Here is a 15626-nt window from a genome sequence, read left to right on the forward strand (position 1 = left end):
ATAGGTTCCTATAGGGTCAAAATTTACTGTATAGTTTTTGGTAAAAGTTCAACAGTAGTAGTATAAAAAACCAATTTCTGGCTCAATGCCAAAACCGGTTTCGCGACAAATTTAAATGAAATTTAAATGAAATAAAACTTTATCACAAAAGTTAAATGAAAGTAAAACTTTATTGAATCAAAATTCATTTACCAACTTGAACCCAAGTGTCTCCTTGGGAATCAACAACAACTTTGTTGAAGATTAACGATTTATTATGGATAATGTTTTTCAAAGAATTTAATTCTTCATTCAACTGGATAATTAAAAAATTAGCAGTCGCTAACATATTTTCCATTACCTTTAGAGTCGAATTTTGCTGGTCAATTTGGTTTTGTAAAGAAGCCACAGAAGAGTTCAAATTCGAAATCTCAGTTGATTGAGTGTTCTCCACAATGAAATTCTGCACATATGTCTGTAAAGTCGACGGTAATTACCAAGTTGATTCACTTTCCATTGGTGAAAAAGTAATTGTCTCATCACCAAAAATCTCTGGTTGTTGGTGATGATCTCGAATGATCTCGAAATCTCGATGGTTGAAGAAGCTTGCAACGTACTTATTAAAGCACAATTAAATGAACTGATGATGAGTTGAAGATGAATGTAACTGATGATTTTAGCTTGATTTAAACGAATTTATATACCATTTCAGATCGCAGTGCATTATATCTTCATTATAATAAATACAGTGATACACAGAATTCAATTGTCCTCGAGGTCATTAATTAAGGAAACGTCCCTTTCACTTTCTCATCCAAGGTGAAATTTCAGGCCAAGTATTAACTAATATCCAACTAATAGATTTGATGTATCTTTATTATAATTAAAGCAAAGTGAAAAACCAGGAAAAATTGAAGAAGATGCAGCCTACTAATTAACTATGATTTTTCGTATATAAATGCCAAAAATTCTCAATTCAATTCATTCAAACAGTCTTCCTCAAATCAACAATTCATAAAGTATATTGTAAAATTTCAAAGTAATAGTTTACTTCCTTTGATTTAAGTTTAAATCTTGAATTGTTATCATACATTTATCTTTGCCGTTATTTAGTTAACTTCATTTACAAACAAAAGTCTCATACCTGGAGCGTTGACCAGTTGCTTATCGTTGGTTGATATCAATTAGCTGGTAACCTGATCCTTGGAAAGTTTGCTTACCGTTGAAGCATAAGAAGTAATAAATCTTAAACTTTGGAAAGTTTGACCATTACCGACACATCCAGAAGGTAAATTATTTATGCTTTAACTGATTTATATTGCAAGGTGAATATTCATCCATCTTTAATTTTTTGGAATGAATGATTCACATACTAAATGCAGTCAATCTTTAACTCAAGGGTTGTTTCACAGTTCAACTTTGGTTGACTAAATCTCGACTTTTACTGAACTTATCCAAACGTTTTATAACACAGTAGTTAGGTCTTTTAGAGCCAAAGAGAATACTAGTTTGCATGTGCTGATCAACCAAGTAGTTCTTGAAATTTTGTGTGTACACGGAGGGACAAAATAGGTTTTCGAACCTGACTTTGATCAAAGTTAACTTCAGAGTTACTTATCCGATTCCAATGATTCATATGGCTATTCTGCATATTACGAACCCCGTTTGATTTTGATGAAACTTGTACATACTCATTTTGTCATAAGATTTCGATTTATGAAGTCTCTACTTGTGGAAATGCTTAATTCCGGAGATACCGAAGTGGCTCATATCTCAGCATTGGGTAGAGATAGCTTGACATGGACACATATTTAGAGAGCTCATAAAAAGTTCTACACACATGTAAAATTTCATGCAAATCTGCACATGCGCAGAAAAATAATTCGAGAAAAACGGCAAAAAATAAGGCATTTCAAGCATAAATGGTTAGAATAAAGGATATTGAGTATAACTGAACAATAGCATAGGTGAATTTCATGCGCAGAGATCATTGGCAGGCTTGCATCGTCCATACATCAGTTTTGGCTCTCACAATGCCAAGAATTTGGCTGATTTGTTTTGTAAATATTGGAAAACTCGGAAAAGGCAAAGAAATCTTGCGTACTGACACGCAGCATGCCAATAAGCGAGTAAAAAGTTCTGCGATTACAGGTACAGCGAACAGAATCCATGTTGTATAGTAGATACAAGCAAACTGGGTTCGGAGCCAGGTAGGAGGCCAGCAGGGTTGGGGAAGCACCACCCCCTCCCCCTGCCCTAGGATACATCGGCGCTCCGCGCCGATATTAAACGCATAAAATTAATCTTTTTCAAATTTAGATTCCGTTGTTTTGTAGAAACAAACTAAGTCGATTTGTGTGATTTAAAAATTACAAAATACGATTGACGTGATTTACTACAAAATTATATTAAAATCTACTAAATTTTTACAATTGTAAGTTTATTATTTCCAACCATAATCTGCACAGCTTTTTTAATGCTGTTTGCACACAAGGAAGCTCATGAAGCTCCTGCTTCCCGCATGCTATATGCCTATATATGCCTTGTGTTTAATTTTTATTCAATGGTACCAGGGCTGACATGCGAAGCCACCATGTGGTCTTACACTATCATTTTATATGAAGTATCTGTATATTATACAGACATTATATATACCACCAATCAACAACGGGCACCGGAATTTTAAATACCATTAAAGCTGGCATTTACTGCTAATAACATCTTTGCGTTCTTTGTATATTTGCGGGCTTCGTGTACCGCAGTTGAGGGTGTACAATATACCCAAAATTTGGGGTTTCCAGATTCAGCACAATATTGTCTTGACATCTTTATGTCTTTGCAACTACAAAACTTGGTTAGCAAAGAGAACGCCGAACTATTTTTGATCACAGTTTCGCCATAAACGAAATATAGCCACGATAAATGATATGCGAAAATTTTTGAGAAAGTTGACGCATAAATTGATAACTTATCAATTTGACTTTGATGAAAATTAATGATTAAAGTCTCTACTCAGAATTCAGAATGTTTATGTATACTCTTTATTGGCACCTAGTTTACATCTAAATTCTTTTTGAGTAATATTTTCACATTATAAGTTTTCTTTCGTTCACAATCATTATTTTAAAGGAAATCACGAATTCGTTGAGCAAGGCACTGATTTTCTGTATCTATCATAGTTTACGGTTAAAACTGCACCTAAAAAATTCGAACAACTTGGCCGCTTGGCCTTAAGTTTGCTCGCAGAGGCATGATATTCAGTTTTTAGCCACACTACATGGAGGCGCAAGAATTAGATCGGAAACTTTCTCGATATCATTTATTTTTCATAGAAAAAAAGAGGAATGAAATCTGCTGTAATCCCATGTTAAAACCCATAGACAAAATTAAAACCTGATAAAAGAGCAAACCGAGTTGAAAACCATTAAACTGAGTATGATAATGACTGTGGACCACATTAGAAAAGATATCAGTCAACGGTTTTCAGTATAGAGCGTTCTAACGCTTAAACCTGTTTACAGTGATAACTTACAGACATTTAATGCTACAGACCCCAGATTTGAGGTATAAGCATCTTCATGACATGCGAAAAAATAATAGCAATTTCTCAAGGTCATTCAAGGTCATCCCGATTTTGCAAAGTGCGCTCTGGAATGAGCACATTTTTTAGACATGATTATCTTTGTTGCATATCGATTGGGTGTACAGGTTATGTCACAGAGAGACTTTAATCGCAAAACAGGTGAAAACGTTAGCAAATCCAAGCTCAGTCCTATCATTCAACCAGTGATTCACTGCTACATTCCTGATAGCTTTACGCTTTGCCAGTATTGTTTTTTTTCTGATTTAGTTGTAAACTCGATCGTGTTTTTGTTATTTGTCTCAGCACACCAGAGAAAAACAATAGCCAGGTTCTCCATCACTGACAAATGACCTCTATCAAACCAGGTATTATTACTTGGTGAATTATTAAACACTTATTACATTTATAAATGTATCTAAATTTAGTCGTTTGGCACTTCATCTTTTTCATCTGACCAGAACAGTTTAATGGTTTGACACAGTGATTTTGATCCCCATTCGGAATTGACTGGAAATATTTAGCAAAGCTTATTCCTGGTTCCTCTTCATTTTCGACTGAAGTAATTTTTTGATTGAAATTAAAAGGACTTAAAAACTATTGAAAAAATCTTCATTCCACATCATGAAAAAACACTGATTTGTTCGAGGTGTACAAGCTTTCAATGTTTGAGAAAAGCATGTTTGCTATTTCTTTAGAATCCCTCATATCTCCATGTTATTTTTTTCTTGTGTTGTTTCATCTTTATATTCATTGTGTCCATCCAGTTTCATGACCATCGAAAACAACATTGAAAGGATTACCCTGATTGGAGCAAAATTTAAAGGTCTCATCATCTGTGCTAGTGTTAACGCCTTTGTCCGTAAAAGTAAAGCCAATTATTTACTAATTGTATTTTGATGTAAAAAATGAATCAGTTCGAGTTATTGACTCCTTAAATTGGCTTAATTCACTTTAGATGTAAGTATCGGGATTTGATAGGTTATCAAATCATTTGTTTTTATAATTTGAAAGTAAACTGAAAATTTATACATTTTTGTGATAAACTCATCATGTTTATTAAACTTCTAATATGGATTTTTCAATTTTGTCTGTTGATTCCAAAAGCATATTCATTTAGTACACCCAAACATGATATAGCTTTTTATTATAAAACACATGCAAGTGTTTTCTTGACGAATCCCAATCATCGCACAACATCTTATGGTATTTATGTGGCTGGTCAAACAATAACAATTGACATTCCAGCAAGTGTTGATGCTTTGTCCAACATCCTGAATTGGAAAGTGGTCAATATCAATAAAACACGATTGATGTTCGTCCATAATAAGAAAGCTCAAATTCTGATTAATCAACAGAGGATCAACCAAATGAATTATTCTGGTGATTTGAGTGATTCAATAATAGCTTTTGGTGATAATGAAGCTCTTCATGTTCCAACAATATTCAATCCAAGTTTAACTGCACCAGTTCATAAATGGAATTATCTAGAATTGTTGTATTTCGATGATAGCAATGAAAAAGTTTCTGTGAAGCGATCCTTACCTTGGCTTAAAGATGACGATTGGAAGTCCATCAGAGAATGGAAAATGACTGATTATATTCATTTCGACAATAAATTGTACCTTGCAATTCATCGAAGTATTTCGCAGGCTGATTCTCAATCTGTTACTCAAGAGATGTCAATAATACGATTGTGTCTCGACAAAGGAATTGAACTTATTTCAAGTGCAGTTGAAGTTCATTTCACTCGACCAGAATTCAATACTAATCAGATAACCGATTTGATTTTCGTTTTCATTTTTGGATCTTGGGGTAATGAGACCAGTCATTACCAATTGCATACAACACAATTACAACCTAACAACACGCAAATTTATCATATCTATTATTTTCGCGATATTGTTTCATTGTTTGAAGAAACAGTAAATGAATGCGCCTCTGGTTCTGATAACATTAACTCACTTCGATACCATTTAAGATCAGAAGTTGGTAAATGTAAAACAATTTCATATAAAAGTTGTTCAACCAAGGAAAATATTGTTCCTTCAAGAAATGTTAACAACTTAACTGGAGAGTATACTTTTCATGATCTAGCTGGTCTAACACCTTCTATCCATAAAATTCAGTTTGTTACGCTGTCCTATCCACATTTCAAACGAACCATATTAATGCAAAAAAAGTTGCTAATTTTAACTTCTTTTTGTGAATATTATTCTCTGTTCACATTAAAACAATGCTTAAAGCCTAAACAAATAATTTGGAACTGGCGTTTTGTTTCCTTCCAAGGAGATTTTTACATTAATAAACATCCATTTGGATTTAATTACGTTGGTAAAAAAACCTATGAAAATTATTTCATTCCCATTGAAATGTGTTCACATCTAAAAACTTGTACTCAATGTATCATGTATGGCCTTTATTTTGACTGCATTTGGTCAAATTCAATGTGTACTCGTGGTGATCAACCCAAAAACAAGGCTACACTAACAGTCGACCATTGCTTCAAAATCAGCAAAATTTCACCATTAATATTCAACTCTTCATTACCGACTATACTTACAATTGAATTTGACCAATCACTGAATTTTACGGCTTCTCAAGAGCAGCTAGTTATCCAAGCTGGGGATAATCATTGCACCAACATAACAATGAATGGACCATTCATCATTTGCTCTATGCATTTAACAAAATCGGGTCAATTTAAGATTGATGTTAGTCTACGAAATGATAGATATGCAGATACTTCAATCATTAGTGCTGTATCTAATGACGAGGTTCATATTTTTGTTCCTGACAGTGAATATGATTTTACATTTATAGTGATATTTATATTATTTTTATTGATGATTCTAGTTATTATTTCATTTATATTAATAGTTCATACAAAATGTAATAACGAATATTTAAATAGATTTAAAAAGTTTTCTCGAACAAGAAAAGCGAACCGGTTCATTGGTGCTCAAAGTGCAATTACTCGTGTTAGATCAAAGATACTATCCTCAACAATGAATACACTAACAGATTCAACCGTTACTAATGCACCTTCGAGTAAACAGGTTTCCCGTTGGAGTTCAATGCGATCTGTTCCCGATCATTTGTATCTATCAAAACAATTATATTCATCAAGATTAAAATAATCGCAAAACGATTTTTACTTCTTTGCTGATTCGCTGTCTATGGATTAGTTTTTGTAGTTTAAAATGGAGCTCGGTAGCGACCGCAATCATAATTAAAGAAACCAAAGATTCATAATTTCTGTTGAGTAAAAATTTGTTTAGAAAATTTTGTCATGTTTTTACTCTTTCATGAGAAAGTTGTTATTTGTTTCTGATTATAAAATGATGATTGATTGACTCGCAATGATTTTACTTGAAAATACACAACAAGACATCGATTGCTAAATTTTTGTTAAAATATAACACAAAACTATTATATGTTCAATATCTTCGATATCTGTCTCCATAAAATCACGAATATCTTTTTCACAAATAACATAATTAAATGTAGAAATCGAAATTTAAGAATGCACAAGAAAACCATTGTCAGGCATTAGAGGTATTAGAAGACTGACTATTAACATTTGTTTAGATATAAGTACATTTACATATACAGGGTGTAAATGTCAAATACGCGGTTTTGAATCGCTAATAACTTTTTTGTTTTTTGTCCGATTTCGTAATTTTTTTCGATTATATGCAGTCAAATAGCGCGAGTTTTGTTCAAAATAGTTCGAAAATTTATGTGATTACATTAAGTGCGCGAAATATCGCCTCAAAGTCAAAAAAGTTGATTTTTGCTTAGAAAATAGTCGAATCCAGAAATTTTTTACCAGGATTCAAGATTGGAAAATTACAAAATCAGATAATTCTGATCCTATGAATATTGAATGATTAAATTTTTCGAGTGAAAATATCATGATTAGAAAAGTAGACCAATCCAAAATAAAATGTCAATGTTTATTGCACGTTTTGCCTACCTTCAAGATCCGATATTTTTCGAAGACAAAAGCATACAACCACAAAGTGGACATCATTTGATAGATAATTTTTTGTTGAATTTTTCAGGCAAAAAATATTTATGAAATTACGAAAATTTGACTATTTTTGAGGTGATTTAGGGCAAAAATCAACTTTTTTGACTTTGAGGCGATATTTGTCGCACTTGCTTTAATCTAATAAATTTTCGAACTATTTTGAACAAAACTCGCACTATTTGACTACATATAATCGAAAAAAATTACGAAATCGGACAAAGAACAAAAAAGTTATTAGCGATTCAAAACCGCGTATTTGACATTTACACCCTGTATATTGGTCGATTGACTGGCGAATATTAATAATAAGTTTAAAAGTAAATTCTGTGTCTATCTTCTCCACTGTCTAAGGTTTATCTAATGAATAATTCGCCTTGTTTCATCTCTCAACATCTTTCTTCAGTTTCATCAGTTTGTGTCATCATGTAAAGCTCTAACTTTTCCCCTTTTTCCATGACTAAAAATCTAATCTCTAACCCTCTTAATAAAAGAGAAAGTTAAAGTTAAACATTTTGTTCATAAATTTCAGCCCACAGGTTAGATAAGTATCAATTGATTTTTGTCCATAAAAATAAACCTCAGAATAAACAGAACCAGTTAAACGATGGAATTGAATTATTGTATTAAATATTTTGCTGTTGAAAATGAAACAGTTCGAGTTATTGACTCCTTGGTTTGGCTTAATTCAAGGTTTAGATGTAAGTATCGGGATTTGATAGGTTATCGAATCATTTGGTTTTATAATTTGTAAGTAAATTGAAAAATTATATATTTTTGTGGTAAACTCGTCATGTTTATTCAACTTCTAATATGGATCTTTCAATTTTGTCTATTGATTCCAAAAGCATATTCATTTAGTACACCCAAACATGATATAGCTTTTTATTATAAAACACATGCAAGTGTTTCCTTAACGAATCCCGATAACCACACAACATCTTATGGTATTTATGTGGCTGGTAAAACAATAACAATTGATATACCAACAAGTGTTGTTAATTTGTCTGAGATCCTCGATTGGAAAGTAGTCAATCCCAATAAAGACCGTTTGATGTTCGTCCATAAAAATAACCCGTATATTCTGATTAATCAACAGAGAATCGAGAAAATGAATTATTCTGGTGAATTGAGTGATTCAATAATAGCTTTTGGTGATAATGAAGCTCTTCATGTTCCAACAATATCCAACCCAAATTCAATTAAACCAGTTCATACATGGAATTATATTGAATTGTTGCATTTCGATGATAGCAATGAAAAGGTTTCTGTGCTTCGATCCTTACCTATGCTTAAAGATGATGATTGGAAGTTTATTAAGGAGTGGAAAATGATGGATTATATTCATTTCGACGATAAATTGTACCTTCTCATAAAGCGAAGTATATGGAACCAAAAGGCTGCAAAGGTTACTCAAGAGATATCAATAATACAATTGTGTCTCGACAAGGGAAGTGAACTTATTTCAAGTGCAGTTGAAGTTCATTTCACCCGACCGGAATTCAATACTAATCAGATAATTGATTTGTTTTTCGTTTACATTTTTGGACCTTTGAATACTGAAAATCATAGGCTCGAATTTCACACAACGCAATTGACATCTCCTAACATCATAAAAACTTATCAAACCTATGCTATCACTGATATTGTTTCATTATTTGATCAAACTGCAAATGAATCGGCTATATGTTCTGATGGTATAACTTCATTACGATACCATTTAAGATCAGAAGTTGCTAAATGCAATGAAACTATTTATGAAAGTTGTTCAACGACGGAAAATAATGTTCCTTCAAGGAATGTCGAACTCATCCTTCCTGGATCGTATACTTTTTTTCTCCTTTTCTATTCTCTAGCAAATGTACTTCATAAATCTCAGTTCATTACACTACCGTATCCATACTTAAGAATCAACATTTTAATGCACACAAGACCTTTAATTAATTCAGCTATTTGTGAATATATTAATAACTCTGTCTTGCATCCTTGCTTGAATTTTAATACAATAGATTCAAGTTTGATTAGCAATTCTTTACAAGGAAATTTTTATATCAATAAGCATCCATTTGGATTTATTTACGTTGATAAAGAAACTAATAATTTCAATCTCATTCCCATCGAAATGTGTTCGCATCTAAAAACTTGCGCTCACTGTATTATGTATGGACTTTATTCTGACTGCATTTGGTCAAACTTTATTTGTGTTCATGATACTCAACCTAAGAGCAAGGCTAAACAAACTGTCGACCGTTGCAACAAAATCATCAACATTTCCCCATTAATCTTCAACTCTTCTTTACCGAGAAGACTAACTATTAAACTTGCTAGACCACTGATTAATGCCTCTGAAGAGCAAATAGTTATCCAAGCTGGTGACAATCTTTGCACTGACATAACAATGAAGAAATCAATCGTCAATTGCTCTATGCTTTTAACAACATCGGGGGAATTTAAGATCAATATTAGTCTACGGAGTGATAGATATGCAGATGCTGCGGCCATTAGTGCTGTATCTACTGACAAGGTTAATATTTTAGCGCCTGAAAGGAGACATGATTATACATTTGTAGTAATTTTGGTATCATTTTCAGTTACACTTATTAGTTTATCTTTATTGCTGGCTTGTGTAAATTATAATAATAAATATCGAAATGAGTTTCTTGTAGTTAAAAGTTCAACAAATATTATGCAAATGGCTTCAAAAAATATTAGATCAGCACTGTCCTCTCTTTCGAGGAGTCGTTCGTATTCAACGTGGAGGTCAACCTCGAAAATCATTGTCCCCAAACATTCTAAATGAACCAGTTAACTAGTAAAATCTTGCAGTACAATATAATCTATATCCAATAACTTTATTCAATCATTTACAAAAGGCACATTGCGTAAACTGTTTCAATTCGGATGCAATGCGATCTGTAACTTGTCATTTGAATTATAAAACAATTACATTCATTGAAATAATCACAAAACTCTAGCAACTATTAGGTCAATAGCAACTCCAAGATCATTTTGTTTACAACAAGAATTAATTGTATTCTTATCTACTGATGGTGGAAAATATCCATTTGGAAATGGAGATTTCTTACAAAATTGCATTCTGTAAATATTAAATATTATTTTCTTTCAACAAATCTTTTCACTCGCTCGGATTGTATCAGGATTTGATAGTTTATTGGATCATTTGTTGATGTTTTTTTTGAAGGGAACAAGAATAATATAAAATTTTCAAAAAAAAACACATCATGTTTATTCACCTTCTAATATGGATTTTTCAATTTTGTCTGTTGATTCCAAAAGCATATTCATTTAAAACACCCAAACATGATTCATCGTTTTATTACAAAACACACGCAAGTGTTTTCTTGACGAATCCCGATAATCACACAATATCTTACAGTTTTTATGTGGCTGGTCAAACAATAACAATTGACATTCCAAAAATTTCATTGCAAACTCGAACTATTTCGCTCCATTTGCCCAAGCCGATTTTGATATCAATAAATATCCAAACGGATTCGTTTACGTAACGAAAGAAACTAATCAAATCCTTTTCATTCCCATCGAAGTGTGCCCAAATCTAAAAACTTGTACTCAATGTATTATGTATGGACTTTATTTTGACTGCATTTGGTCAAACTCTATTTGTGTTCCTGATACTCAACCTAAGAACAAGGCTGAACTAACAGTCGACCATTGCTTCAAAGTCATCAATATTTCACCCTTAATCTTCAACTCTTCATCATCGACAATGCTAACAATCGGACTCGACAAATCACTGAATTTTACGGCTTCTCAAGAGCAGCTAGTTATCCAAGCTGGTGACAATCATTGCACTGACATAACAATGAATGGACCATTCATCAATTGCTCTATGCATTTAACAAAATCGGGTCGATTCAAGATTGATGTTAGTCTACGAAATGATAGATATGCAGATGCGGCGATCCTTAGTTCTGTATCTACTGAGAAGGTTAAGATATTAGCGCCTGAGAATGATTATTATTATACATTTGTGTTAATTTTACTAATAATGACAGTTTCATTTATTAGTATATTTTTAGTGCTCGGTTATTCAATTCATAATGCTAAACATCAAAATGAGTTTATTGAAGTTAAAAGTTCAGCAAATATCATGCGAATGGCTACAAAAAGTATTAAATCATCACTGTTCTCTCTTTCGAGCAGTCGTTCGCGTTCAACGTGGAGGACAACCTCAAAAACCACTGTTCCCAAACATTTCAAATGGAACCGTTAACTAGTTAAATATGCAAAGTAAGGGCCGTATTCACCAACCGAGTTTAAGCTTGATTCGGAGATCAAACTGATTAATCTTAACTTTTTTGTTTCACCAATTGAAATTAAAATTTGATCTCAGATCACACCTAAGCTAAGATCACAGCTGACCAAACTAATCTTGAAATCAATTTTTTTGATTTCACCAACCGAAATTATTTGATCCGATATTAAAATGTTGATTCACCAACTCGGGTCATGCTCAATTTGATTGTGGATATTGATCAAGTGTGGATCAAAATTTGATCTTGGTAATTACCAAGATCATCTCCTTGATATCGACTTGTTTTTTCATTTACATGTGTTTTGTCTTGATCTTTGAGTGTAAATTAATTAAGTTTTTTCTTAAATTTCTGGAGAATGGATGAATATCTATTCGCTTTTGGTTTTCGCCAGCGTAGAAATCCTCAAAGAAGAACAATATTACCGAAAAATGACCTTCTTGTACTGTTTGATGATTTTGAATTCAAAAAAAGGTTCCGAATGAATAAAGAGACTTTCCACGTGCTTCTACCCCTCATCAAAGATGAAATAGAAATATTTGGAAAAAGAAATAACCCTGTTAGTCCCGAAAATCAACTTCTTATAGCATTGAGATTCTTTGCAACTGGTTCATTCCAAATAGTAAGTGGTGATCTTATCGGATTTTCGCAACCAACAATTTCAAGAATAGTGTTGAAAGTGTCTACTGTTTTAGCAAGAAAACTTCCACAATATATTGTTTTTCCATCTCCTACAGAAGAAGCCAAGGTAAATATTAATTACGCTAGCGGATACTTATTCACTAATTCAGTTGCATTCTGGTTTTTCAAAGATTGCAGGGTTTCCTGGTGTAATTGGTGTTGTTGATGGAACTCATATTAAAGTTAAAGTACCGAAAGATTTACATGAAAGATTCAGAAACCGAAAAAATGAGATAACAGTTAACTGTCAAGTTGTTTTTGACCATAATATGAAATTTTTACACATAAATGCAAGATGGCCAGGAAGTACTCACGATAGTAGAATATTTAAACACAGTGAACCTTATTACGTATTAGAATCACAAAGTTATACAGGACATTTGCTTGGTGATTCAGCTTATCCATGTAAAACATATCTTATGACACCATTGAGTGATCCTAATACGCTAGCGGAGATGATTTATCAAAAGAAACATATAAAGACGAGAAATTTGGTCGAAAGGAGTATTGGAGCATGGAAAAGAAGATTTTATTGTTTAAATGACCTACGTTTGAAATTCACAACTTCATTGACAGTTATATTGGCCACAGCAGTTCTTTGGAATTTTCTAATTATTGAAAAAGATGAATTTGTAGAAGAAGATACAGATATAGATGAGAATCCCATCGTTCATCGTGAATCGGAAAGAATTGAACAAGGAACAGAAGCAGGTTTTGGGAAAAGAAGATTAATAATAAATCAATTTAAACCAAGGTCCGCTAGCGTACCTTCAACATCAACCGAGTAGTCTATTCCAGAGGCTGCAAGTACTTGTTTAATTTGAAGATCAATAAGAAATTGTTTCCTTTTCATATTCTTCATCTTTTGGATCAAAACAGACTTTTCCAATTCCATTTTCTCAATAAATACATTTTTTTTCCTCTATCGAAGCATATTTCCTTTTTTTGTTTTGTTCCATCACTGGCTGTTTAGTTGACGCTAGCGTAATTTGTGATGATTCATTTTCGTCATCTAGAGTAAGAACCTCTGATTGAGAAAAAAACTTGGCATCTGAATCGAATTGGTTGTCATATGGCTTTATGGTATCTCCAATCACATTAATAACTTTACTGTTGATTGAACCGATTTCACTTTCCTTTTGACCACCACCAGTTTTTATAGTTTCTTTTTTGTTTTCCGCTTGAGCATTTTTAGCACGAGTTACCATGTTTTTAAACAAATCTTCAACTGGTCACCATTGAAAGTTGTTGCATTTCCGCTAGCGGAATTTAAACTTTCAGCAATTTCACACCAGAAGTTTTTCTTGGCAATAGAAGTATCTTTGTCGTTGTTTCGATTCGTTGTTAACTCTTTTTTAGGATGATCTTCAATGAGAGAAACAAGAAGTTCCTTTTCTTTATCTGTAAAATTCTTACCGCGAACCTTAGCCATATTTAAAGAGCACAAAAACTGAAAAAAACAAAAGAAGAATGGAAAACAAAACTTTTTAATCAGTAACCACCGAAATCAGCAGGCAAATAATTAACAATATTTGATGGTTCCTCAAGTCGAAAAAAAGGCCGGGCAAGATAATGATTTGTCCAATCAGACAATTCATTATCTGACATTTGAGCCAGGTTCCTGTAATCAGCAACAGTAATTTGACCCTCAACCCTAAAATGTAGTTGATTAACATCAGCCCTACATAAAGGGCAGAGTTTCAAATTACTGTTGCTGAGTCCAAAGAACCAACTGAGGGAACAATCAATACAAAAAAAGTGGTTGCAGGGGAAACAATAGCATCTTTCCGATGCGACATTTAAACAAATTGAACAGTCCATCTCCGCTAGCGAACCATCAAAAGAAATATCAACGATGACACCATTGCCGATGTCAAGTGAATATGGAGTCACATTGGAATCATTTGGCATGATTTCCCGCTCATTATAATAAAAAGAAACTTGACTCCTTTGAATCCGGAATGGTTTCTGTAAAAACAAAACAAAACAATGGTCAATTTTCGATAAAATTACGCCAGCGAAAAAAAATACCAATACTTTAATGATGTGCTCAGCCAGTAGTGGAAAAGGGGTTCTGATGTGGCATAAAACATCCGAGTACCAGTAAGGTTTTGGAGCCTGGTAAATATGCGCTAAGTAATCCTTGAAATAAAGAGAAAAAAATATTAAAAAATTGGTAATTTTCATTGTAATATGACTTACCATCATTTTAGGGCTAGGTCTGAATGTGAATTCAACAATGTTTCCAGCATCCATGTCTGTTCTAAAGACATGGTGGGTTCCAAATTTACAATTAACCCGGAAACACTTTGATTGATTTTGATCTTGGCAAACATTCGGGTCTCTTTTTGCCAATATTTTTTGGGTGCTGAAAATGATAAATAAAAAATCAGTATAGAAACTTACGCTAGCGGAATTAAAACTTACTTGCACCATTCATTTGCTAATTCCGTTGGTAATCTACCAGTCCGTTTGTAATGAGATTCAATTTGTCTATCTACATGGAGATATTTACAGCCAAGTCCATAACAGTAACCACGATTTACAAAGTTGCGACAAAAGGTTACGCTAGCGAAAAAAACAGAAATATAAATCATTATTTGTTATAACAATATGTAATTTAGGACAAATTATTACTTACCCATTAATTTGAGTTGTTGACATGTTGATAGTAACTAATAATATCAAAAATTTAATGAAAATGTTCACAAAAACACCTTAAAAAGGATAAAGATGATGGATTTTGGTGAATTTGGGTGAAAAAAATGTAAACAAAAGGTTCAAAATGTAAACAAATGCCTTAGTAGGGGCTATCTATTAATTTAATTTTGCTAATATTAGCATCAAAAAAGGTGAGATCAATTTAGTTTGATCTGAAATCAGTTGATCTAAGCTTTGGATAAGCTAAGTTGGTGAAACAAAATTTTTATTTAAAGTCAAAATCAGTTGATCTGAAGCTCAAAGTGATTTCAGGTTTAATCTCGGTTGGTGAATACGAGCCTAAAATACTTTTCGTATCCATTAACTTTATTCAATCATTCACAAGTGGCTCATCGAG

General features: G+C 32.7%; 1 protein-coding gene across 3 annotated transcripts; it reads right to left on the bottom strand.

The window, feature by feature from the left end:
* Positions 1-13075: 13075 nt before the first annotated feature.
* LOC107361540 (uncharacterized) lies at positions 13076-15373 on the bottom strand. Of its 3 annotated transcripts, XR_016199628.1 has the most exons (6): positions 15210-15373; positions 14996-15136; positions 14771-14936; positions 14600-14710; positions 13337-14536; positions 13076-13176 (listed from the first exon to the last, which is right to left on the bottom strand). XR_016199628.1 is itself a non-coding variant. In XM_089268841.1 (5 exons), exons 1-5 carry the CDS (start codon positions 15230-15232, stop codon positions 14060-14062), a joined length of 912 nt encoding a protein of 303 aa, XP_089124967.1. In that variant the 5' UTR covers positions 15233-15373; the 3' UTR covers positions 13076-14059. The 3 variants fall into 3 exon arrangements, 2 of the variants coding, with proteins under 2 accessions (XP_089124967.1, XP_089124966.1); XM_089268841.1 differs by having other exon boundaries at positions 13076-14536; positions 14606-14710; XM_089268840.1 differs by having other exon boundaries at positions 13076-14536.
* Positions 15374-15626: the final 253 nt, after the last annotated feature.

Source organism: Tetranychus urticae, chromosome 3 (genome assembly GCF_039701765.1).
Source record: "Tetranychus urticae isolate SD_2017Ah chromosome 3, NJAU_TeUrti_SD_1.0, whole genome shotgun sequence".
Classification (NCBI taxonomy): domain Eukaryota; kingdom Metazoa; phylum Arthropoda; class Arachnida; order Trombidiformes; family Tetranychidae; genus Tetranychus; species Tetranychus urticae.

Bases quoted from the DNA above. Each gene is read 5' to 3' on its own strand.
- LOC107361540 (XM_089268840.1), bottom strand. From the start codon at position 15,232: ATGTCAACAACTCAAATTAATGG. The intron at 14,937-14,995 runs GTAAGTTTTAAT...TATCATTTTCAG, and splicing joins TTAGCAAATGAATGGTGCAA to CACCCAAAAAATATTGGCAA. The intron at 14,711-14,770 runs GTAAGTCATATT...CTTTATTTCAAG, and splicing joins GACCTAGCCCTAAAATGATG to GATTACTTAGCGCATATTTA.